The following is a 27,201-nucleotide window of genomic DNA, read 5'->3' on the forward strand; positions in this document are numbered from 1 at the left end:
TAAAAGCGGTGAAGTGGGCAGTCCTTTCTGTTGTGGACCTGTCGCACAAGATATTTAGCATAAAGTCAGTCCCCCCGCTGTATGGGGATCAAGCCTTCACTCTTCGACTGCCTTCATGTCTGACAGCATTGAAAGAGGGAAACTGACGATTTTTTACTTCACAAACAGAGGAACTTTCTTCATGTCAGCAACATCCCATTCGGACAACCATTAACCCACATCAAGCTTGCCTTTTCGGGGGATTAATTTAACCAGACCGGGATTTCATGTAAGTGCAAGTAGGATAGTCTCCCAGTACAACTCCACATATCGTGGTTGTGTCTGTTATGACAGCATGTGCAGTAGGCAAGCAAATGAGTAGATTGCCCTTGTTTGAACTATCAATCAATAACGTAGCCTATACATTGTTGTACTAGGGTTGCTAGTCTGAAACTGTCACCTCACAAACTCTAACTTTACCAGCAAATTACTCTAAAGTTATTGACCAAAGGTTTAGGATACTCGGTAAGTCCGTTAACATGATTTAGGTAACTGCGTGGTTAAACTTTTATTGACCAGGGTAAAAGAAATAGACTCGTATTAAAAGTTTACTTCATTATTAATGATGATGATGATGTGTCACATCTGGCCTTACATAACTCAAAGTTCGGTTCCATATAAGAGTGCACTCTGTTACTATAACCATAGCCATAATGCAAACCCTTATCTGAATGAAACATACATCTATTAGGCCTAGCCTGTATACCTTGACAATAACACTGAAAGTGTAGACCACAATGTATCTAAAATTATCTCTAATATTGGCCTTGATTAATTTCTTAGTAGGTAAAGGCTAAACGTTTTTAAACCTTGCATATGCTCCTCTTGTGAAATGTAAATTTGCTTTAATTCAGTTGAAAAACAAGTCTGTTTCCATCTTTCTAAAGCTAAATACATATATTTGTTTACTAGCATTTAATATATCAGAATTGATATACACATTTTTTTCCCATTGTTTGTCCAAATTATAAACTCTTTCGAAATGCAACTCGTATGATTTTGTCTTGCATGGGGGGCGCTCTCTGTGAGACTATTTCAGAGGTCAAACATTTTTGGGGAACTACCCGAAATTGATAGGTGGCAGGTGCTCCCGAGCGACAAGAGACCTCAGGAAGAAAAACAGAGCTGCGCCCACTCTACCCTCTCCCGTCTAAGCCTCGGAACTCTCTCCATACAAACATGCGTGCGCTCAATCATCCCTGAACATGGTTTGTTTTCAAGCATATATTTAAGTATAAATCACTGCTATTGTTTCATATAGGCTTTCCTTCCTTTGTTGGGTCCATGTTTATGGCCCTTTTAGTCATGGAAAACATAGGCCTTAAAAGGATATGGGCTATTACGAATTCAACTATACTACTTCATTCTAACACTATAGCCTAATGTTTACAATAATTGAAAAATTCTTTAGATATATGTCATGCAGAAATTTGAATGACAATCATCCTTTATTTAATTGATTTGATAGCAACGTGTCTTACTACACAGCTTGGCCTAATCTGTATGGTAGGCCTATACAGGGGTATTTTAAAAGTGGTATATAAATTGGCTTTTTAATTATTTACTCTGTGGGAATAAGAAGAAACGACTTTCAGTAGTAGCCTACAACGTTGAACAACAAGTGTCAATCTATTTATTCGATTTTAAGAGGTCAAATGGCAAACCATTATAACTTATTAAGAATCGATTCTTTAGGCCATGGCATTTTTTTATTGCATGTTATTTTGTCGTTTTCAGTCTGACAAGTGTTCCACATCACATGTGAAGTTAAAGATCAAGATAATATTAGATGTGATCATTTGTGTATTATAAAACATATATTTGTGTTAGGCTAAGGAATCAAACGGTTTCGAAATGAAAACCACGGAGTTATTGTAACGAAACATTTTGGAGTAGACTATTCTGTTAATTCAAAGTCAAATCGTGGGATAATGTTGAATTAAATTGAGACAAGGGATAGGCCTATAATTTAGGGAGCAACATTGTCTTCCAAATAACCTATGATTCTCGGGCATTATAATTTTGATCATGTGAAATGTGATCATGCTATGGGCCTCAGCCATCAAGCTATGACTATTATCCTAACAGTTATTTCTTATAGGCCCATTATTAAATGTTGATATTGTCGAATTGTTCCTGTGTAGTAGACTACTTGTAAACTACCTCTAGATTTTGTATTATTTAGCATTGTACATTTCACTCAAAATGTAAATATAGGCTAATTCCTATTTTTAATTGCTCCTATTTCAGATTTCTTTATGTTTATTAATTGAACAATTTATTGTGAATCTGAACGTCCAGATAAAGCTATAACGTTATTCACATGGCCTACCAGCTCAGTCATTTCAGTGGCAAATAATCTGTAATAAAACATTTATGCGCACGTTTAAAATGTTCTGATAAATACAAAATATAATAGCCTAATAATGATAATAACAATAAAATGGACTTCATAACATCGAATAAATTGCTACGAAAATAACTTGGGACATTGAGAAATCCGAGTTCATACTTTGCCACTCCCAGTAATATGCAAATGAATGTTAGGAGGGGAGAAATTAACATCTACAAACATTGGGCCGAAATTCCATCTGCCGCCTCCTCGAGAAGGCCCTTAATATGTTCTCAGACAGCAAAGTGACACACATCTTAATCAAGTCTTAATCCAAGGAATTAATTCTCAACGCGTTTATGAATAATTCCGTGGAAATGTAAGCAGTCTGCCTCTGCCGTAACAACAGATAGAACCAGCAATCTCCTGAAAAATGAGAGGATTTCTGCTTCCATTTTTTTAAATGATCAGATGTATATTTTAATGAGACTGATTTCGTATAGGCTACTGCTTATGCAAAGCGCTCTGCTTGTGCAAACTAGAGACCCCATCTCGCATCAACTCCTATTTATGTTGATTTGCGCAAAGAGTTAAACACGAGTTAAACTTCATTCAGTTCATATGAGTGAACGTACACTTCCATCTGTGCTTACAGAAATGTTTTATGCTCTTAAAGCGCATTGTGGAGACAGAAAACAGAGGAACACAGACGTTGAATTTGGATGGTGAGAGTGGTGGTGCACTGCTCCCAATTTAACAATGCATGGCGCACGAGCGAGAGAGCAAGTCCTTAGAAAACATCACAGTAATTCTAATAAAGTTGTTGAACTACCGAGGTTACACAGTCAATTGCTATGGGTAATGTTTGTCAGACAAGCAATTTGCCTGTAACATTTCAGCATGTCAGGTTACGATTAAGTACCTGATATTATCAACATAAGTAGGCCTTTTTGTAGACTACTGAACAAGAAAAAAATTATGATTTATAATCTGACCATGAATAGTATCATGATTTGTTGTAATTATTCCTATTATAATACATGTATTATTACCATTGTACACATTTGGTGACTAGATTGACTTCTCTTATTTCAATGGGTGAACAATTGGTTATATACAATATGTCTTAATTATGACTAATTTATGGATAGAAATAGAGTGCATGCCTTTTGACCACATAATCAGGCATCTCTGATTTAACTTTTAGGAAAGGAAACATTCTCAACTGTAGGCCTACACATTTATGCACATTTCTATGATAAATGAAAGGAGCCACCATAGGGAAATTGTTACATTTTCAGAGATGTTAGGTGAAGTAATTGATTGATATTGTGACAGATGTTGTCAAATATAAGCAGATAACAATGAACGAAATGAATCGGTAATAACATACCCTATAAACATATAGGACATTGCACCTATAGTCATTAGGTTATGACTAGGGAAAACCTTTATAATACGAATGCACATGCACTAAATAACACAACATTATTGTAAATCTGGGGTGAACTCGGGAATTTCCATTCAGTGTCTCTTGAAATTCATAAAAGCTTAGTGTCCATTTGATCAATGTGTCCTAGTTAGACCCATGATGGGTTGTTGGCCTTATCTAATTCTAGGGAAGGGACTTGATTTGGAATACGAAATATAATAATGTCGCGGCTCTGAAGGGGACACTGACACCTTGTTCTAGGCGAAATGACGGGCGAGCGTAACCCGCACTCCCTGCCAAACTTCCCAGCCTCTCTCAGCACTGCTCTGACACGGTCCCATACATCACTGTCAAAGTGGATATGTGTCTGACTGTGTCATATTCATATTTCTGACCAAAATACTGTTATTCTCTGGTGGCATAGCCCTACACCAAAAGCAAAGGACAGCACCTGTTGCTCTCTGTCGGGCAACTATTCTCTGAGTTTTGTTGTGGGTTGCTTTGCAATGAGACTGGGTTATTTTTCAGGTTAGGTATTTGTTGTAGACCAAACAGATATGTCCTATAAGGCACATATTGACTTTTGATTTCAACAACTTTACATTTAATTTCAACAGGCTTACACAATAGAGAATCAAAAGCAAGAATAGTATTTGATAACTTAACTTTGACAAGTAATTGTATTGATTTCAGCATAATCTTTTATATCATTTTAGACTGGTTCTAAAGTACAATCAACTGAAATACCATTAGACCTGCAAGTCAACTTTAGCCCACAAAACCATATCAGAACCTCATTAGTAATATAGCTAGCCTCAACACAGAAGCAGTACATTTTGGAAAGCAATCTCTGTGAGAATTGACCTTATCCTCCATCTCCCTTCTCTCCTTCAGGGGCAGAACAATGCCACTGGGAAAGATACTAACACCGTAGAATAATATATTCCTAAATGCTTTATACTTTGAAGGATGAATATCCATTCATCAGCTTTTGCATGGCACTTTTCACATCTATCATTCTAACCTGTATTAGAGCAATACGGACATGTCTCCCAGTTTCCCTCATTGTGATTGGATATGGGCTTACTTGGTCATTACTCTTCAAAAGCTTTCCTCGAGTGTTACATTTATGTCATGGATGTCATGTGGGAGACTAAGGGTGATGGTGTAATAGTTTGAGGATAATACACATGGGAATAAGGATTCTGACAAATTGAGGAGAGAACTACATTGGCATAAGTATGTATTTATCATTGTCTACTTGTACCAAACAACATCAAGTTTTATATTTGATATCCAACCGGTACTTTTGAAAAAAATGTTATAGTCATTTCTAACTTAAAAAAACATGATGCATGGCAACTTTAAACATGCTTGAACAGAAGGGATTGTAAGTGGATCTTTCTTGTTGGACTCACTTTCTTTTTCTGTCATGGTGAATTCCAATCTTAAAGTCTCGACCAACATGACATATCATAAACACTTTGTTTTATCCGTGTGTCACGGTTGTCGTCGGTGAAGGAGGACCAATACGCAGCAGGTACGTGTATGCTCATCTTGAGAATTTATTTACTTCAAAAAATGAACGTACAAAAATCACAAAACAAAAGAACGAACGAACAACTACAAATAGTCTGGCTAGCATAGGCTCAACACAGAACAATCACCCACAAAACCCAAACACAAACACACCCTAATATATGGGACTCTCAATCAAAGGCAGATAGACAACACCTGCCTTCAACTGAGAGTCCCATATATTAGGGTGTGTTTGTGTTTGGGTTTTGTGGGTGATTGTTCTGTGTTGAGCCTATGCTAGCCAGACTGTTTGTAGTTGTTCGTTCGTTCTTTTGTTTTGTACGTTCATTTTTTGAAGTAAATAAATTCTCAAGATGAGCATACACGTACCTGCTGCGTATTGGTCCTCCTTCACCGACGACAACCGTGACAGAATCACCCACCACCAAAGGACCAAGCAGCAGAGGAAGGAGCAGACGGAGTTCGAGTTGGACTGGCGGGAGAAGTGGACTTGGGAGGAAGTTCTGGACGGGGCCGGACCCTGGCATCAGGCTGGGGATTATCGCCGCCCGCAGTGGGAAATTGAGGCAGCCAAGGCAGAGAGGCGGTGGTACGAGGACAGAGTGGACGCGCTGAAGGAGATGCACGAGAGGCACCCCCAATAAAAACTTTTGGGGGGGCACACGGGTAGTTTGGCTAGGCGTAAGAAGAGCCGGAAGCCAGCTACCCGTGGTTATATGGAGGAGCGTATGGGGTGGAGAGCGCTATGTTTCGCTGAGGAGCGCACTATCTCACCCATACGCACGCACAGTCCGCTGCGCGTTATTCCAGCCCCTCGCAGGTGCCGTGCTAGAGCGGGCATCCAGCCTGGTAGGAGGATGCCTGCGCAGCGCATCTGGTCGCCGGTACGCCTCCGAGGACCAGGCTACCCAACTCCCGCTCTACGCACGGCTACCATCAGGCCCCTGCACAGCCCAGTCTGCCCTGTACGAGCACCCCGCTCGTACAGGGATACTAGTTCCATCCAGCCAAGGCGGGTTGTGCAGGAGGTAAGATCTAGACCGACTGTGCGCCTCCATAGCCCTGGGTTTCCAGCTCCTGTCTCTCGTGCGGACCCGGAAGTGCGTCAACCCAGTCCGACTCGTCCTGTTCCCGCTCCCCGCACTAGCCTGGAGGTGCGTGTTCATAAACTGGTATATCCGGTACCAGCACCACGCACCAGGATTATAGTGCGTCAGCCCGCCAGTCAACAGTCATCATCAGAGCTGCCCGCCAGTCAACAGTCATCATCAGAGCTGCCCGCCAGTCAACAGTCATCATCAGAGCTGCCCGCCAGTCAACAGTCATCATCAGAGCTGCCCGCCAGTCAACAGTCATCATCAGAGCTGCCCGCCAGTCAACAGTCATCATCAGAGCTGCCCGCCAGTCAACAGTCATCATCAGAGCTGCCCGCCAGTCAACAGTCGTCAGAGCTGCCCGCCAGTCAACAGTCGTCAGAGCTGCCCGCCAGTCAACAGTCGTCAGAGCTGCCCGCCAGTCAAGAGTCGTCAGAGCTGCCCGCCAGTCAAGAGTCGTCAGAGCTGCCCGCCAGTCAACAGTCGTCAGAGCTGCCCGCCAGTCAACAGTCGCCAGAGAGGTCAGACTGCGCTGAACTGCCGGAGTGGCCAGACTGCGCTGAACTGCCGGAGTGGCCAGACTGCGCTGAACTGCCGGAGTGGCCAGACTGCGCTGAACTGCCGGAGTGGCCAGACTGCGCTGAACTGCCGGAGTGGCCAGACTGCCCTGAACTGCCGGAGTGGCCAGACCGCCCTGAACTGCCGGAGTGGCCAGACCGCCCTGAACTGCCGGAGTGGCCAGACTGCCCTGAACTGCCGGAGTGGCCAGACTGCCCTGAACTGCCGGAGTGGCCAGACTGCCCTGAACTGCCGGAGTGGCCAGACTGCCCTGAACGTCCCCCGGCGATGCCAGACTGGCCCGACTGCCCCCCGGCGATGCCAGACTGGCCCGACTGCCCCCCGGCGATGCCAGACTGGCCCGACTGCCCCCCGGCGATGCCAGACTGGCCCGACTGCCCCCCGGCGATGCCAGACTGGCCCGACTGCCCCCCGGCGATGCCAGACTGGCCCGACTGCCCCTCGGCGATGCCAGAGTGGCCCGACAGCCTGGAACGGCCGGAACCAGAGCCACCTCCAGAAATAGGTGGGTTGGGGAGGGGGGGTGTCGCACAGTGCCGTCGTTGACGGCAGCCACCCTCCCTTCCCTCCCTTTAGAAAAGGGGACTTTTTGTTGGTGTTGCTTGGGGTTATTTTTTGTTAAGGTGCTTCTGGGGTAGCACCTTTAAGGGGGGGGTACTGTCACGTCCTGGCCAGTATATAAGGTTAATTGTTTTGTAGTTTGGTCAGGGCGTGGCAGGGGGTATTTGTTTTATGTGGTTCGGGGTGGTGTGTTTGTGTAAAGGGTGTTTGATTTAGTATTTCCGGGTTTTGGTTTATGTTTAGTTAATTCTATGGTTAGTCTAGTGTGTGTGTTTCTATGTTTGGTTGATTGGGGTTGGGACTCTCAGTTGAAGGCAGGTGTTGTCTATCTGCCTTTGATTGAGAGTCCCATATATTAGGGTGTGTTTGTATGTGTTATTTGTGGGTGATTGTTCTGTGTTGAGCCTATGCTAGCCAGACTGTTTGTAGTTGTTCGTTCGTTCTTTTTGTTTTGTGATTTTGTACGTTCATTTTTTGAAGTTAATAAATTCTCAAGATGAGCATACACGTACCTGCTGCGTATTGGTCCACATTTTCCAACGATGATTTCGTTATATCATCAGAGGACGAAGACAACCGTGACACCGTGCAGTTCTTTAAACTTTTGAAGTGGAATACAAATATTTTTGTTAGGCTTATCTGTATGGAGATGAGGTTTCATCGTGTAGGCCTTCTTCTGAGATGTCAAGGGCAGAGGCATTCACATCGATGAGCAGAGGGCTGTCAGGAATGTTCTGAAGTAATGAAAAGAAGGGGAAACGGAAGTACTGCCAGTGTTTGCTTGATGTGGTGACTCAGTTTGAGGACTTATTGAGTTTCCCTTTCAAACTGACAACGAGCTCTCCATCAAGTTAGTCTGCAAATGTTGATGGTCAGCAAGTTGGTTGATCAGATCAGAGCCCCTAACCAGTACAGTACTTGAATGAAAATGACTTGGAAATGTGTACTACATATAATAGCAAGTCTCCCCAGTAAGTATTCAGCTCAAGTGAGTGAGATTCAATGTTATGCCACTTTTTGCCACCATGTGACTCGTTCACATCCTAGTTCACAGAGACACACCAGATGAGTTAAAGGGTGCACAGCCACAGATGGGCTTATAGAGTGACAGAGATTGGCATGAAAATGTTGATTTAAACACATACACTCACACAGTCCCTTATGGCACTTATGACAGTGTTACCTCAATAATTCTGGTACAAGGCAAATACCAATTATACTGCTGTTATAATGTAAATATATATACAGTACCAGTCAGAAGTTTGGACACACCTACTCATTCATTTACATTTTAGTCATTTAGCAGACGCTCTTATCCAGAGCGACTTACAGTAGTGAATGCATACATTTCATGCATTTCTTTTTTTTTTCTTTTTTGTACTGGCCCCCCGTGGGAATCGAACCCACAACCCTGGCGTTGCACACACCATGCTCTACCAACTGAGCCACAGGGTTTTTCTTTATTTTTACTATTTTCTACATTGTAGAATAACAGTGAAGACATCAAAACTATGAAATAACACAAATGGAATCATGTAGTAGTTTTTTGTTGTTGAGATTCTTCATAGTAACCAACCTTTGCCTTGATGAAAGCTTTGCACACTCTTGGCATTCTCTCAACCAGCTTCACCTGTAATGATTTTCCAACGCTTTTGAATGAGTTCCCACATATGCTGACCACTTGTTGGCTGCTTTTCCTTCACTGTGGTCCAACTCATCCCAAACCATCTCAATTGGGTTGAGGTCTGGTGATTGTGGAGACCAGGTCATCTGATGTAGCACTCCATCACTCTCCTTCTTGGTCAAATAGCCCTTACACAGCCTGGAGCTGTGTTGGGTCATTGTCTTGTTGAAAAACAAATGATAGTCCCACTAAGCGCAAACCAGATGGGATGGTGTATCGCTGCAGAATGCTGTGGTAGCCATACTGGTTAAGTGTGCTTGAATTGAAGAATACATCCCAGACAGTGTCACCAGCAAAGCACCCACACACCCTCACACCTCCTCCTCCATGCTTCACGGTGGGAACCACACATGCAGAGATCATCTGTTCACCTACTCTGCAAAGACACGGTGGTTGGAACCAAAAATCACACATTTTGACTCATCAGACCAAAGGACAGATTTCCACCAGTCTAATGTCCATTGCTCGTGTTTCTTGGCCCAAGCAAGTCTCCTCTTCTTATTGGTGTCCTTTAGTAGTGGTTTCTCTGCAGCAATGAAGGCCTGATTTACGCAGTCTCCTCTGAACAGTTGATGTTGAGATGTCTGTTACTTGAACTCTGTGAAGCATTTATTTGGGCTGCAATCTGAGGTGCAGTTAACTCTAATGAACGTATCCTCTGCGGCAGAGGTAACTCTGAGTCTTCCTTTCCTGTGGTGGTCCTCATGAGCGGATTGACTGACCTTCATGTCTTAAAGTAATGATGGACTGTCATTTCGCTTTGCTTATTTGGGCTGTTCTTGTCATAATATGGACTTGGTCTTTTACCAAATAGGGCTATCTTCTGTATACCACCCCTACCTTGTCACAATACAACTGATTGGCTCAAACGCATTAAGGAAAGAAATACCACAAATTCACTTTTAACAAGGCACACCTATTAATTGAAATGCATTCCAGGTGAGTAGGTAATGAATTTGGTTGAGAGAATGCCAAGAGTGTGCAAAGCTGTCATCAACGCAAAGGGTGGCTACTTTGAAGAATCTCAAACATAAAATATATTTTGATTTGTTTAACACTTTTTTTGGTTACTACATGATTCCATATTTATTATTTCATAGTATTCTACAATGTGGACAACCCTTCAAAAGTATGTGGACACCCCTTCAAATTTGGCTATATCAACCACATAAAATTGAGCATACAGCCATGCAATCTCCATAGACAAACATTGGCAGTAGAATGGCCTTATTGAAGAGCTCAGTGACTTTCAACTTGGCACTGTAATAGGATGCCACCTTTTCAACTAGTCAGTTAGTCAAATTTCTGCCCTGCTAGAGCTGCCCCAGTGAACTGTAAGTGCTGTTATTGTGAAGTGGAAATGTCTAGAACGAAGTGGTAGGCCACACAAGCTCACAGAATGGGACCACCAAGTGCTGAAGCGTGTAGAGCATAAAAATCGCCTCTCCTCAGTTGCAAACCTCACTACCAAGTTCCAAACTGCCTCTGGAAGCAACGTCTGCAGCAATGGGAGCTTCGTGAAATGGGTTTTCATGGCCGAGCAGCCACACACAAGATCACCATACGCAATGCCAAGCGTCGGCTTGAGTGCTGTAAAGTTAGCCACCGCTGGACTCTAGAGCAGTGGAAACACGTTCTCTGGACTGATGAATCATGCTTCACCATCTGGCAGTCCGACGGACGAATCTGGGTTTGGCGAATGCCAGGAGAACGCTACCTGCCCGAATGCCTAGTGCCAACTGTAAAGTTTGGTGGAGAAGGAATAATGGTCTGGGGCTGTTTTTCATTGTTCGGGCTAGGCCCCTTAGTTCCAGTGACGGAAAATCTTAACGCTACAGCATTCAATGACATTGTAGACGATTCTCTGCTTCCAACTTTGTGGCAACAGTTTGGGGAAGGCCCTTTCCTGTTTTCAGCATGACAATGCCCCTGTGCACAAAGCGAGGTCCATACAGAAATAGTTTGTTGAGATCGGTCTGGAAGAACTTGGCGGGACTGCACAGAGCCATGACCTCAACCTCATTGAACAACTTTGGAATAAATTGGAACACAGACTGCGAGTCAGGCCTAATTGCCCAACATCAGTGCCCGACCTCACCATTGCTCTGAATGGAAGCAAGTCACAGAAGCAACATGGATAGCCTTCCCAGAAGAATGGAGGCTGTTATAGCTGCAAAGGGGGGACCAACTCCATATTAATTCCCATTATTTTGGAATGAGCTGTTCGACGAGCAGATGTCCACATACTTTTTACCATGTAGTGTATATATACAGTGCATTCGGAAAGTATTCAGACCCCTCGGTTTTTTCCACATTTTGTTACTTTACATCCTTATTCTAAAATCGATTAAATAGATCGTTTTACTCATTAATCTACACACAATACCCCATAATGACCAAGCGAAAACAGGTTTTTAGAAATGTACATAAGTATTTAGACCATTTGCTATGAGACTCAATTGAGCTCAGGTGCAACCTGTGGCTCAGTTGGTAGAGCATGGTGTTTGCAATGGTGTTTGCAACGCCAGGGTTGTGGGTTCGATTTGGGGGGCCAGTACGGGAAAAAAAAAATGTATGAAATTAATTGAAATGTATGCATTCACTACTGTAAGTTGCTCTGGATAAGAGTGTCTGCTAAATGACTAAAATGTCAAATGTAATCATTCTTGACATGTTTCTACAAATTGATTGGAGTCCACCTGTGGTAAATTCAATTGATTGGACATGATTTGGAAAGGCACACTCCTGTCTATATAAGGTCCCACAGTTGACAGTACATGTCAGATCAAAAACCAAGCCATGAGGTCGAAGGAATTGTCCATAGAGCTCAGAGACAGGATTGTGTTGAGGCACTGATCTGGGGAAGGGTACCAAAACATTTCTGGAGCATTGAATGTCCCCAAGAACACAGTGGCCTCAATCATTCTTAAATGGAAGAAGTTTGGAACCACTGGTCTCCATAATAATTAAATTATGCCAAATTGAGCAATCGGTGGAGAGGGCCTTGGTCAGGGAGGTGACCAAGAACCCAACAGTCACTCTGACAGAGCTCCAGAGTTCCTTTGTGGAGATGGGAGAACCTTCCAGAAGGACAACCATGTCTGCATCAGTGCACCAATCAGGTCTTTATGGTAGAGTGGCTAGACGGAAGCCACTCTCCAGTAAAAGGCACATGAGAGCCCGTTTGGAGTTTGCCAAAATGATTTATTTCAGCTTTTATTTCTTTCATCACATTCCCAGGGGGTCAGAAGTTTACATACACTCATTTAGTATTTGGTAGCATTGCCTTTAAATTATTTAACTTGGATCAAACGTTTTGAGTAGCCTTCCACAAGCTTCCCACAATAATTTGGGTGAATTTTGTCCCATTCCTCCTGACAGAGCTGGTGTAACTGTGTCAGGATTGTAGGCCTTGCTTGCGCACGCTTTTTCAGTTCTGCCCACAAATTTTCTATGGGATTGAGGTCAACGCTTTGCAATGGCCTCTCCAATACCTTGACTTTGTTGTCCTTAAGCCATTTTGCCATAACTTTGGAAGTATGCTTGGGGTCATTGTCCATTTGGAAGACCCATTTGCGACCAAGCTTTAACTTCCTGACTGATGTCTTGAGATGTTGCTTCAATATATCCACATAATGTTCCTGCCTCATGATGCCATCTATTTTGTGGAGTGCACCAGTCCCTCCTGCAGCAAAGCACCACCATAAGATGATGCTGCCACCCCCGTGCGTCACAGTTGGGATGGTGTTCTTCGGTTTGCAAGCCTCCCCCTTTTTCCTCCAAGCATAACAACGGTCATTATGGCCAAACAGTTCTATTTTTGTTTCATCAGACCAGAGGACATTTCTCCAAAAAGTATGATCTTTGTCCTCATGTGCAGTTGCAAACTGTAGTCTGGCTTTTTTTATGGCGGTTTTGGAGCAGTGGCTTCTTCCTTGCTGAGAGGCCTTTCAGGTTATGTCGATATAGAACTCGTTTTACTGTGGATATAAATACTTCTGTACCCGTTTCCTCCAGCATCTTCACAAGGTCCTTTGCTGTTGTTCTGGGATTGATTTGCACTTTTCGCACCAAAGTACGTTCATCTCTAGGAGACAGAATGCATCTCCTTCCTGAGCAGTATGATGGCTGCGTGGTCCCATGGTGTTTATACTTGCGTACTATTGTTTGTACAGATGAACGTGGTATCTTCAGGCGTTTGGAAATTGCTCCCAAGGATGAACCAGATTTGTGGAGGTCTACAATCTTTTTTTCTGAGGTCTTGGCTGATTTCTTTTGATTTTCCCATGATGTCAAGCAAAGAGGAACTGAGTTTGAAGGTAGGCCTTGAAATACATCCACAGGTACACCTCCAATTGACTCAAATGATGTCAATTAGCTTATCAGAAGCTTCTAATGCCATGACATCATTTTCTGGAATTTTCCAAGCTGTTTAAATGCACAGTCAACTTAGTGTATGTAAACTTCTGACCCACTGGAATTGTGATACAATGAATTATAAGTGAAATAATCTTTCTGTAAGCAATTGTTCGAAAAATGACTTGTGTCATGCACAAAGTAGATGTCCTAACCGACTTGCCAAAACTATAGTTTGTTAACAAGAAATTAAAACGAGTTTTAATGATTCCAACCTAAGGGTATGTAAACTTCCGACTTCAACTGTATTATATATATATATATATATATATATATAATACAGTTGAAGTCGGAAGTTTACATACCCTTAGGTTGGAATCATTAAAATATATATATATATACCGAGTGTACAAAACATTAGGAATACCTTCATAATATTGAGTTGCACCTGGTCTCTACAAGGTGTCAAGTGTTCCACAGGGATGGAGGCCCATGTTGACTCCAATGCTTCCCACAATTGATCAAGTTGGCTCTATGTCCTTTGGGTGGTGGACCATTTTTGATATACATGGGAAACTGTTGAGTATGAAAAACCCAGCAGCGTTGCAGTTCTTGACATACTCAAACCGATGCGCCGAAAATATTTGGCATGGGCCCTGAGATCCTCAGAAAGTTCTACAACTGCACCATTGAGAGTTTCTTGACTGGTTGCATCACTTCTTGGAATGGCAACTGCCTGGAATCCAACCGCAAGGCGTTACAGAGGGTAGTGCTAACGGTCCAGTTCATCACTCGGGCCGATCTCCCTGCCATACAGGACGTCTATACCAGACGGTGTCAGAGGAAGGCCCTAAAAATTATAAAAGACTCCAGCCACCCAAGTTATAGACTGTTCTCTCTGCTACCACACGGCAAGCAGTCGTGGAGCATCAAGTCTGGGACCAAAAGGCTCCTGAACAGCTTCTAATCCCAAGCTGTAAAACAGCTCAACAGTTAATCAAATGGCTACCTGGACTATTTGCATTTACCCCCTTTTTATTTTCACTGACTCTCTTGCACTGGCTCTGTGCACACTCACTGGACTCTACTCACTCACACTCTCACACACACACACACACACACACACACACACACACACAAACACTGTCACTCCAACACACACACACACACACACACACACACACACACACACACACACACACACACACACATACAAACACTGACACTCCAACACACACACACACACACACACTACATATGCCCACACACACAAAACACACCTACACATATATATTGATGTCACACACACACACACACTCACACACTCTTCACATATGCTGCTGCTACTCTGTTTTTATCTACCTTATTGCCTAGACACTTTTACCCCTACCTACATGCACATATTACCTCAATTACCTCAGCTGCCTCAACTACCTCATACCCCTGCACATTGACTAGGCACCTGTACTCCTTGTACATAGATAACCTCATTATTGTATTGTCTTACTATTTCTTTTTTTCTTTTGTTAATTTTTCTTACTTTTTAACTCTGCATTGTTGGGAAATGGCTCCTAAGTAAGCATTTCACGGTAAAGTATTCAAATGTTGTATTCGGCCCATTTGACAAATACAATTTGTTTTGAACATTTTATTTTATTTGGTATGAACCATGCACGTTAGGTGCAGCTCCCATTTTGGGAGTTCTCATAAACGAGTTGAGAGGCGGCTAAGTGGATTGGAACCTACCCCCGTCGTTAAACCCAGCCACGACATCATAAATCTCAAGAAGCTTTGAGGGAGTGATTGTGTCCCCATATCTTCAAGGTGTTAACTGCGCTTGTATAAATAAACGACCTGTTATTTTAGGCTCTATTACGTATCAGTCTCCCTCACGAGGTTGCTATTTCGGTCTGAACGGTCACCATATATTTTAACTATATAACTGCAAAGGAACAAAAATAGAACTAACAGAACACATTCGTAGTAATTACCACGGAATACAGGCCTACATTTAATCAAATAGTTATTTCACAGATGGACCGTTTCATGTCCTTAATTCGATAAATAAAGGTTAAATAAATAAAACAAAATAAAAATAAAGTCAATCAGCAACCTGAATGTTATCAAAATATGAGAATATTCTAAAGCCTGCTCAGTAGGCCTATAGCCTATGATTAGCACTAGCAGTTTGTCACATTTTAAAAAGTTAAGAGAATTGTGATATTCATAAACAGATTCCCTCGTTAATTTGTGTTGATATGGAAATGTCAGAACTGCAATTTCTTATATTACATATCCAGGCTTATTATTAAATTATTATAACATAATTATTGTTGTCATTAGTTGTTCTTTCTGATGTTATTTTTTATTGTTGTTATTTATTTGTCATGCCAATTCGGTTGCAGGTCTAAACTTATGAGGATACGTGTATTATTTTGCCATATTGACTAATATTGAAATGTATTGCCTTCCTTTTGCAGAGCCTGGCGGCCGGGGTTATGGATTTTAACCTTCTGACAGACAGTGAAGCCCGTAGTCCAGCGCTATCGCTTTCGGACTCTGGGACGCCTCAACATGATCAGGGATGCAAAGGCCAAGACAACAGCGGTCAGTTTCCACGTTTACCTTGCAAATGCTTTGTCTACAGGAGTGTTTGACCGATTAATAGTCCTCAGACTGACATTTTGGATGAAGAATAGGCATATATGTTAATGCGTGTGGGTCTAAACCAATCGAATAATTTGATCATAATAATGGGAATTATAATGTCCTAATAGGCTATAATAATAATAATAATAATAATAATAACATCAGGACGAATTTCTAAAATTGTTTATGTAGCTTGCAATAGCTATTAGGCTATTCATTGTCGCCTTTAATGTACGTGATTGTGTGGATATCAATTCAAACATAATATTAATTGGCTTGCTATTATTTTGTAGCCCTATAGCGCATATTCCTATGATTCACATTCTATAATTGTTATTTTCCTTAATGAACTCAAGTTGCAAGTTTATTCTTCTCGTTTGGCTTTTATAAAGCAAGAGTTAACTGCAGCGGCTAGACTTTAATGGAAGCTATTGTAAACATTTGGCATGGACCCCTTACGCTTTGGCGGAGCTTTTTGGCATTTTGTCGTGTGCGTGTCTTTAAACTCTCAATTGAAACCTAAAAAATAAGCTAAAACATACCTGTGCGTAATGAACGGAATATAGTCGAATGTCATAGGCCTAGACATACAAGAATATCCCGAGCAACTACGATTGCTCAGGCTTGAAAGCTAAATATCTGTCTCTGCATTTCAACCGCCTGCATGCCAATTTATAACAAATTAGGCCTTTGACAGAGAGAAAAAGCTAATATTTGTGATACCCGTGCGGTCTAATAGATGAAATCTCTGTGGATCCAGGGGCTGCAACAGACTCCATTAGTGTGACTAATGTAAACTTACTCCGAAATGGACGGCCCTGAGTGAGTGCAGGGATTTAGGAGAACCCGCATATACTGTATGTGAACCACGGATTACGCACAAAAACCATCAAGATAACGAGGTGTGTGGGGGCCAAATATCAAGAGGCAATATGTCCAATGTACTGTACCTTACTTGTATTGTTCACTGACTATGGAATATTCATTCTAGAAAGGTTTTAGCTAGTTGAAATTAGATATTGAAAAATGAAACCATCATTCATTCATTGTTCTTGGGATATTGGCATAGTTAAAGTTAAACAATGAGTTTGTTTTTCAATGTCCAATTCAGGTTAGCGTTATCATAATATGTATCCAGAAGGATATACATGGTTATTTGTTCAGTGTAAGCCTATATTTCTTTAGTAAACTGGATCGCCATGATGGTGGACACCTGGGTCTCACCTCTGAAATATTATTGTACCTTCAGAAAGTATAAACACCCTTTGACAGTTTTTTGTTGTTGTGTTACATCCTGATTTTAAAACGGATTCAATTTAGATTTTGAGTCACTGATCTAAACACAATACCCCTTAATGTCAAAGTGGAATTATGTTGTTTTTAGAAATGTTTACAAATTAATAAAAAATAAAAAGCTTAAACGTCTTGAGTCAATAAGTATTCAACTACTTTGTTATGGCAAGGAGTAAAAAAGTGCTTAACAAGTCACATAAGTTGTATAGACTATAATAGTGTTTAACATGATTTTTTAATGACTACCTCATCTCTGTACTCGAGACATACAATTATCTGTAAGATCCCTCAGTTGAGCAGTGAATTTCAAACACATATTCAACCACAAAGGCCAGGGAGGTTTTCCAATGCCTCGAAAAGAAGGGCAGCTATTGGTAAATGGGTAGAAATGAAAAAACATCAGACGTTGAATATCCCTTTGAGCATGGTGAAGATATTTATTACACTTTTGATGGTGTATAAATACACCCAGTCATTACAAAGATACAGGCATCCTTCCTAAATCAGTTGCTGGAGAGGAAGGAAACCGCTCAGGGATTTCACCATGAGGCCAATGGTGACTTTAAAACAGTTAGAGTTGAATGGCTGTGATAGGAGAAAACTGAGGATGGCGCAACAACATTGGAGTTACTCCACAATGCTAACCTATAGGCTCCCGAGTGGTGCAGCGGTCTAAGGCATGGCATCTCAGTGCTAGAGGCGTCACTACAGACCCTGGATCGATGCCAGGCTGTATCATTACTGGCCGTGATTGGGAGTCCCATTGGGTGGCCCAGCGTCGTCCAGGTTAGGGTTTGGCCGGGGTATGCCGTAAATAAGAATTTGTTCTTAACTGACTTGCCTAGTTAAATAAAGGTTAAATAAGAAATACAAATGTAAAACCTAACTGACAGAGTGAAAATAATGAAGCCTGTACAGAATAAAACATTTCTAAACATCCATCCTGTTTGCAACAAGGCAATAAAGTAATACTGCAAATTTGGCAAAGCAATTAACTTTTTGTCCTGAATACAAAGTGTTATGTTTGGGGCAAATCCAACACAACACATCACTGAGTACCTCTCTCCATATTTTCAAGAATAGTGGTGGCTGCATCATGTTATAGGTATGCTTTTCATCAGCAAGGACTAGGGAGTTTTTTGTTGTTAAAAAATAAATGGAATATAGCTAAGAACACGCAAAGTCCTAGAGGAAAACCTGGTTCAGTCTGCTTTCCAACACTAGGAGACAAATTCACCTTTCAGCAGGACAAAAGCCTAAAACACAAGGCCAAATATACACTGGAATTGCTTACCAAGACAACATTGAATGTTTCTGAGTGGCCTAGTCACAGTTTGGATATAAATCAGCTTGAAAATCTATGTCAAGACTTGAAAATGGCTAGCAATAATCAACAACCAATTTGACAGAGCTTGAATAATTTTGAAAAGTAATAATGGGCAAATGTTGCACAATCCAGGTGTGGAAAGTTCTTATAAATTTACCCAGAAAGACTCAAAGCTCTAATCTCTGCCAAAGGTGATGCTAACATGTATTGACTCAGGAGGTTGAATGATTATCTAATCAAGATATATTAGGGTTACATTTTTCATTAATGTTTTCCAAATGTTAGAATTGTTCTTCCACTTTTACATTACAGAGTATTTTGTGTAGATTGTTGACAAAAAAATGACATTTAAATCCATTTTAACCCCATTTTGTAACACAACAACATGTGGAAAAAGGTCAAGGGGTGTGAATACTTTCTGAAGGCACTATAATATTTCAGAGGTGAGAACCAGGTGTCCACCATCATGGGAATCCAGTTTACTAAAGAAATATAGGCTTACACTGAACAAATAACCATGTATATCCTTCTGGATACATATTATGAGAACCCTAACCTGTGGATCCACTAATTGCCGAAATGTAATATATACTGCCGATTTTTATTAAATTAGGCCTTCTTAAATGACAAATGGCACATGGGCATTAGCACACTCACTCAAGTGGCATCTGAAGTTTCAAAATTAGTTAAACTTCAATAAATGACAAACACATACTGTAACTGTACAGCATAGATCTAGAGGCTTGGTTACAATAGGCATATTGTATTCAGACCATTTTTGATTATGTAGCTGGGATTTCTATCATTTCTTTCACAAAAGTATAGTTAGTCAAAACAAAGCCTCTCAATTCTCAAGGACACTCCTAGTGAATAGAATATGCCTCAGATTGCTGAGGCCTTAGTGCATAATGCAAAGCCTAGAGAGGCAATAGCCTATAATATACGTCATACATAAGCATTTGTGGGTATGTATGCATGCATTTCAAAGCATGTGTGCATGCATTTGCATAACACAGTATGCTACATTGGTGCTTTTTCGCCTGCCCAAGGGATGAAGCTTTTTAAATTCAGATTGAATTGCCAAACAACTGTGTCTGGCAGTGTGCTTGGCGTTGATAAATCCACAAGGCTTCAGACATTCTCAAAAATCTCATCAGTTGTGCAAGTGGTGGTGGGCATTAAGAAGGACTGACTCTTAGTTGGTTGGTTGGTTTATTGGCTGGTTGAATGACTAGCAGTCTGACCCAATACGTTGTTGTCCCAAAATCTGCAAGGGTATATTTGACACACACACACACACACACACACACACACACACACACACACACACACACACACACACACACACACACACACACACAAATATGTATGTATGTATGTATGTATGTATGTATGTATGTATGTATGTACACTGCTCAAAAAAATAAAGGGAACACTAAAGTAACACATCCTAGATCTGAATGAAAGAAATAATCTTATTAAATACTTTTTTCTTTACATAGTTGAATGTGCTGACAACAAAATCACACAAAAATAATCAATGGAAATCCAATTTATCAACCCATGGAGGTCTGGATTTGGAGTCACACTCTAAATTAAAGTGGAAAACCACACTACAGGCTGATCCAACTTTGATGGAATGTCCTTAAAACAAGTCAAAATGAGGCTCAGTAGTGTGTGTGGCCTCCACGTGCCTGTATGACCTCCCTACAACGCCTGGGCATGCTCCTGATGAGGTGGCGGATGGTCTCCTGAGGGATCTCCTCCCAGACCTGGACTAAAGCATCCGCCAACTCCTGGACAGTCTGTGGTGCAACGTGGCATTGGTGGATGGAGCGAGACATGATGTCCCAGATGTGCTCAATTGGATTCAGGTCTGGGGAACGGGCGGGCCAGTCCATAGCATCAATACCTTCCTCTTGCAGGAACTGCTGACACACTCCAGCCACATGAGGTCTAGCATTGTCTTGCATTAGGAGGAACCCAGGGCCAACCGCACCAGCATATGGTCTCACAAGGGGTCTGAGGATCTCATCTCGGTACCTAATGGCAGTCAGGCTACCTCTGGCGAGCACATGGAGGGCTGTGCGGCCCCCCAAAGAAATGCCACCCCACACCATGACTGACCCACCGCCAAACCGGTCATGCTGGAGGATGTTGCAGGCAGCAGAACGTTCTCCACGGCGTCTCACATGTGCTCAGTGTGAACCTGCTTTCATCTGTGAAGGGCACAGGGCGCCAGTGGCGAATTTGCCAATCTTGGTGTTCTCTGGCAAATGCCAAACGTCCTGCACGGTGTTGGGCTGTAAGCACAACCACCACCTGTGGACGTCGGGCCCTCATACCACCCTCATGGAGTCTGTTTCTGACCGTTTGAGCAGACACATGCACATTTGTGGCCTGCTGGAGGTCATTTTGCAGGGCTCTGGCAGTGCTCCTCCTTGCACAAAGGCGGAGGTAGCGGTCCTGCTGCTGGGTTGTTGCCCTCCTACGGCCTCCTCCACGTCTCCTGATGTACTGGCCTGTCTCCTGGTAGCGCCTCCATGCTCTGGACACTACGCTGACAGACACAGGAAACCTTCTTGCCACAGCTCGCATTGATGTGCCATCCTGGATGAGCTGCACTACCTGAGCCACTTGTGTGGGTTGTAGACTCCGTCTCATGCTACCACTAGAGTGAAAGCACCGCCAGCATTCAAAAGTGACCAAAACATCAGCCAGGAAGCATAGGAACTGAGAAGTGGTCTGTGGTCACCACCTGCAGAACCACTCCTTCATTGGGGGTGTCTTGCTAATTGCCTATAATTTCCACCTGTTGTCTATTCCATTTGCACAACAGCATGTAAAATGTATTGTCAATCAGTGTTGCTTCCTAAGTGGACAGTTTGATTTCACAGAAGTGTGATTGACTTGGAGTTACATTGTGTTGTTTAAGTGTTCCCTTTATTTTTTTGAGCAGTATGTATGTATGTATGTATGTATGTATGTATGTATGTATGTATGTATGTATGTATGTATGTATGTATGTATGTATGTATGTATGTATGTATGTATATGCCTTCTACTATACATTTGTACACCACCATCAATATTAGCCCATGTGCTATAGGTGTGTGTTGTGTAGCCAATTGATTTTTATAAACTGGGTGGTTCGAGCCCTGAATGCTGATTGGCTGACAGCCGTGGTACATCAGACCGTATACCACAGGTATGACAAAACATGTATTTTTACTGTTCTAATTATTTTGGTAACCAGTTTATAATAGCAATAAGGCACCTTGGAGGATTGTGATATGTGGCCAATATACCACGGCTAAGGGCTGTATGCAGGCACTCCTCGTTGCGTCTTGTGTAAGAACAGTCCTTAGCCGTGGAATATTGGCCATACACCACACCCTCTCGGGCATTATTGCTTAAGTATACCCTCAGCAATGTATTACACATTAAAACAAAACAGCTATTCATATTCATTGTATTTGCAGTAGGTCAGTAAGTAAAGTTAAAATGTTCAAAGATTTATTGTATTTGGAGATCAAGTACAACGTAATCAGAAAAAAGCTCAATAAATAGACTTTATTTACTCCCATCAGTGAGATTCTTTATTGTAGGTTTTCAAGGTCTGCCCTCTCTCCTGGATTGTGACATGGGATGGAAAATGGTTTTTGGCCTAAGTGATGGCTAAACCAATGTCAGTTTACTGGTAGATAGCAGCAAAAGTCTGGTCCTATTGGTTTTGCCAGTGGCACTGCAGAGTCTTTTAAACCCTGCTGATTATTTCTTACTGCTCTAAGAGAGATAAACCCTTGCCAAACAGTCCGAAACCTGCCCGGTAACAAAAGCCTGATCCCTGGGATTAGGTAGCCAACTAATTTCACTCTTTCTGTGGGGTCCTCAAATTGCGGAACTCAGATGAAGAGAGAAAGGATCTCAGGCAGACAAAACATGTCTGTTTGGTTCTGGTGTTAGTGCCAGATGGGTTTCAGGGCCAATTTAAATTATTGATCTGTTTCTGACAACTCTGAGAAGAGGATACATACAGTCAATGAATCTTGAAATATTCCAAACAGAACTGCACAAATCTAATATAGTAGGTGTAAACAGTAAACAATTCCCATATTATTTGAAAATATGTCAATACATAATTTTTCAAATAGCATGGGATAAAATGTCCATTATATGAATTAATTTAAAATAAAAGAGGACAGTGGAAAGTGTGATAACTTTTTAATGGGAAGACACTTCACTCTGTAGAGATGATTGCTGCTCTTGTGCAAAATACTTGATATTGGATGAGAATTGAAATATGCAATTTTTCAAAAACAATTTTGAGCAAGTCTGGAAGTATTGTAAACAAATATAGATAGTTATGATGCGATACAAAATGAGGATTTGCTATGTATTGGGCCCACATTTTGTTCTGATTATAACTACTGATTCATGTTATTGCCTCCCAGACACAGAGAAGTCCCACCAGAACCAGACAGATGAGTCAAATGCAGAGGACGGCTCTCTGAAGAAGAAGCAGCGCAGGCAGAGAACCCACTTCACCAGCCAGCAGCTCCAGGAGCTGGAGGCCACCTTTCAGAGGAACCGCTACCCTGACATGAGCACACGGGAGGAGATCGCCGTGTGGACCAACCTCACAGAAGCACGAGTTAGGGTGAGTCCCCCACATAATCACTACTGAGCCAGTGAAATAATCCAAACCCCCTTTCCTTAGGGTTAGGTGTTATTCAACAATACATTTGTGGGATTCAGACATATAATTTCAACATAATTCTGAAGGTAAAAAGGCACCTGAAGGTACATATCTAAAAAATTTACCTAACTAAGGAGAGATTTAAAAATATTGCAATTTCACTTCAACAACCTAAAACTAGGCTTCACATGTCACAAAGGTCAGAAGTGTGTTGATCTGCTCCTGACCCTGAAATGTCCCCCCAGAGGTTTGTTCACCACCAGTATGGAGCAGGTGGGCTCACATTTTGATGGATGACAATACAATCGTTGCCTTCCTGCCTAGTAATGGATCAAATTCATGTTGGCTAGATTAAAGGTCACATAGCACACAGTCTTGGTTGTTATTTTGAAAGAACAACAGACCACACACGTCCTAATGTCTAGCAGGACCCCACTTGTTCCCTGCTAATCCCACATGGACGCAGATTCCCCCTGCATATACAGAATACTTCTCCTGTCATCTTGATTTATGGCATTTAACACAGAATGCGTTTGTAATAAATGTTTGAATAACAAACCACTTGCTCTCCCTCTATATCCATGATGGCTACTTCCTTGCCTACAAATGTGTATGTACAGTACATAGCTGCATACAATGTGCTTTATAAAACTCAAATTGCTATTGCACATGTATATTTACAGTACAGAGAGTCCTGAGTCCAATGAGACTGGATTCTAATAATATCAATACAGCTCAGACTAAATTAAACCAACACAGTATTATAAAATGAAATGTATAATATGAAATATGTCAGAGCTTGTCTGAATTCTGATTTAGTCTGAAATAGATTTTAGCAGAGTTGTAAGCAATGAACGTGGGTACTTAGGATACAGCGAGTGTCTGATTGTGTCAGTCATTTGACAGTTTTAGGGAAGTGAGGTAAGGTTTGCCACCCCCCCCATCCAACTACCATTTGACATTCAGATGTTTCCATGAACACCTAAACAACATTGCCCCAGAGTCATGTTAAAAGGAGAGAGAAATCTTCCTCAACAGTGGGGTTTCCCCTACTGTCAATGGGTACCATGGAAAACTCACTGCTATATACACTGTACCCACACGTTTAATAGTCCAGAGCATTCTATTACTATCACAACAGATGCCTGTTCTGCCGGCTGGCACACACAGACTAAGGGTTTGGATTAGATACTGTATGCCTGGCACAGCAGTATTAGATGAGGAAGGGAGATGAGTTAGCCGCAGAAGTGTTGGTGGCTTTTTAAATAATTTTTATTCGAATAACTAAAATGTGAATAATATTATTTAGATTAATACAATTATATTTTTAAATTTATACAGTCCGTTTTATATCATTTTTGTATTGGATTCTTATAATAAAGGTATTTTGCTTCTCAATTAGTTTTGAAGTCTTTATGAGAATAAAGAAAAAGTTCCACCACAAAATGAACGCTCAGGGACAAATTCATATTTCCCCAATTGGGAACTGAATTAAGTACCTTCATTTTAGATTTGCCATTAAAACTTTAATCCGTTTTATACCCTCCAAAAATAGGACCTTAAAATTACAAAATGTGAAGACCGCTCCAGCTTGACATTTCTTTCACTGGGAGCTCATAATTCAAATAAGTGAATAATTTGTTTTAATAAATCATGGCTAATATGACTGTTTGATTATACACTTCAACTTAGTTTCCCAGATTATTCTTTCTTTTAAAAAGTCTGCAGCTACAGTATACTGAATCTTGCCTAAACTATTTGAAAGGAATCATAGTGTCAGCCATTGCAAACCAAAATGTTATTTTGTTTCAGAACTATTTTTACCACCTCAGATTAGGTTGAAAAGAAAAGCCCATATTTATTTTCCTTTTGTCCCTTTTCTGTCCTTCTCCCTCAGGTATGGTTTAAGAACCGCCGTGCCAAATGGAGGAAGAGGGAGAGGAACCAACAGGCTGAGCTGTGTAAAAACGGCTTCGGTGCCCAGTTCAATGGACTAATGCAGCCCTATGATGACATGTACTCTGGCTACTCATACAACAACTGGGCCACCAAGAGTCTGGCCAGCAGCCCACTGTCAGCCAAGAGCTTCCCCTTCTTCAACTCCATGAATGTCAGTCCCCTGTCATCCCAGCCCATGTTCTCCTCCCCCAGCTCTATCCCCTCCATGAACATGGCCTCCTCCATGGTGCCCTCGGCGGTGGCCGGGGTGCCCGGCTCGGGCCTCAACAACCTGGGCAACCTGGGCAACCTCAATACCTCCACGCTGAACTCGGTGGCGGTCACTGCCGCTACCTGCCCTTACGCCTCCACCGCAAGTCCTTACATGTACAGAGACACCTGCAACTCCAGCCTGGCCAGCCTCCGACTGAAGGCCAAGCAGCACGCCAACTTTGCCTACCCAGCCGTGCAAAGCACAGTGTCCAACCTAAGCCCTTGCCAGTATGCAGTGGACCGGCCGGTATGAAGACATGTACCCACTCCCACCCAGCCTGCCCTGTACCCCCCAACCTCTCAGACCCACTGCCCCCCTCTCCCTCTCTTCCTCCCGGTCCCTGCTATGCTCCATCAGTGAATCAGAGTTAACTGCACACATCGTCATCACCATGGACTGGTTAACAAGACGCTGTTTGTCTAACTGATGCTACACAACAGGAATAAGCTTTAACAGTTAGAAGAAAATCCCCTGATGGACCACCACGCTTCAAAGAACTCTCTCAAATACGCTGAGACTTTGTCGCTGAACCGACCAACTGTCAAAAAGGATTTCTAAGTTTAATCCAATATCATTTTTTTGGGACTGCATGACTAGAGTGAATTTAAAATGAAGAAAACCTGGATGCTTCAACTGCACTGGTGGTCAACATCTTGGCCAAACATGAAATCATTGTGACGCTTGCCACCATCATGGGAAAATGACCTGTGGTTTCAATATGAGGATGTATATAATGGACTTTTTTTGTTTTGTATGTGACAAAACTATCTATGAAACGTAGTACTTTGGAGATGAGAAAAGCATGTTCTTCAAGAGCAGACCCTAGGTTGATGTACTATGAGTACCTCCTTTAGGAATTGTAATTTTGTTATGAATTCCAATCCCCTCAGAAGGTCAGGTGTCAAAGGTCAGATCAGAAAGGAGAGAGGAGCTAGCACAACGTAGTCTCAATCAGAAGAAATAATATCCAAAATCAGAACCTTTTTAAAGAAAAGTCTAAAAAAGCCATTGAATATATAGATTTGTGTGGTGTTATAAAAAGGGAGTCCATGACTGTAAAAATGTATGTAAGAGTGCAGTTGTTATAAAACAAGCCTTTTTTCCTGGTGTAGCCTGCTTTGTCTCATTAACATAATAAAAATGATCTGTTTTTATGAACAACACATGGGCTAAAAGTGAGTACTATTGAAAGAAAGTCACCAGTTTTCCTTACAGGTACTGCATGACTTCGTCTATGTTCTATCACAGGAGGTTGGATGCACCTTAATTGGGGAGGATGGGCTCGTGGTAATGGCTGGAGTGGAGTGGAATAGTATCAAATACAAACACATGGTTTCCATGTGTTTGCTTCGTTCCAGCCATTATTATGAGCTGTCCACCTCTCAGCAGCCTCCACTGTGTTCTA

The 27,201-nt window shown here is 41.9% G+C and overlaps 1 protein-coding gene across 2 annotated transcripts; it reads left to right on the forward strand.

The window, feature by feature from the left end:
• Positions 1 to 26,959, forward strand: LOC100136798 (paired-like homeodomain transcription factor 3beta). 2 transcript variants are annotated; one of them, XM_014153922.3, is made up of 4 exons: positions 1 to 268; positions 16,097 to 16,223; positions 23,340 to 23,545; positions 25,482 to 26,959. In XM_014153922.3, exons 2-4 carry the CDS (start codon positions 16,115 to 16,117, stop codon positions 26,046 to 26,048), a joined length of 882 nt encoding a protein of 293 aa, XP_014009397.1. In that variant the 5' UTR covers positions 1 to 268; positions 16,097 to 16,114; the 3' UTR covers positions 26,049 to 26,959.
• Positions 26,960 to 27,201: the final 242 nt, after the last annotated feature.

This window comes from Salmo salar, chromosome 18 (genome assembly GCF_965601325.2).
Source record: "Salmo salar chromosome 18, fSalSal1, whole genome shotgun sequence".
Lineage (NCBI taxonomy): Eukaryota > Metazoa > Chordata > Actinopteri > Salmoniformes > Salmonidae > Salmo > Salmo salar.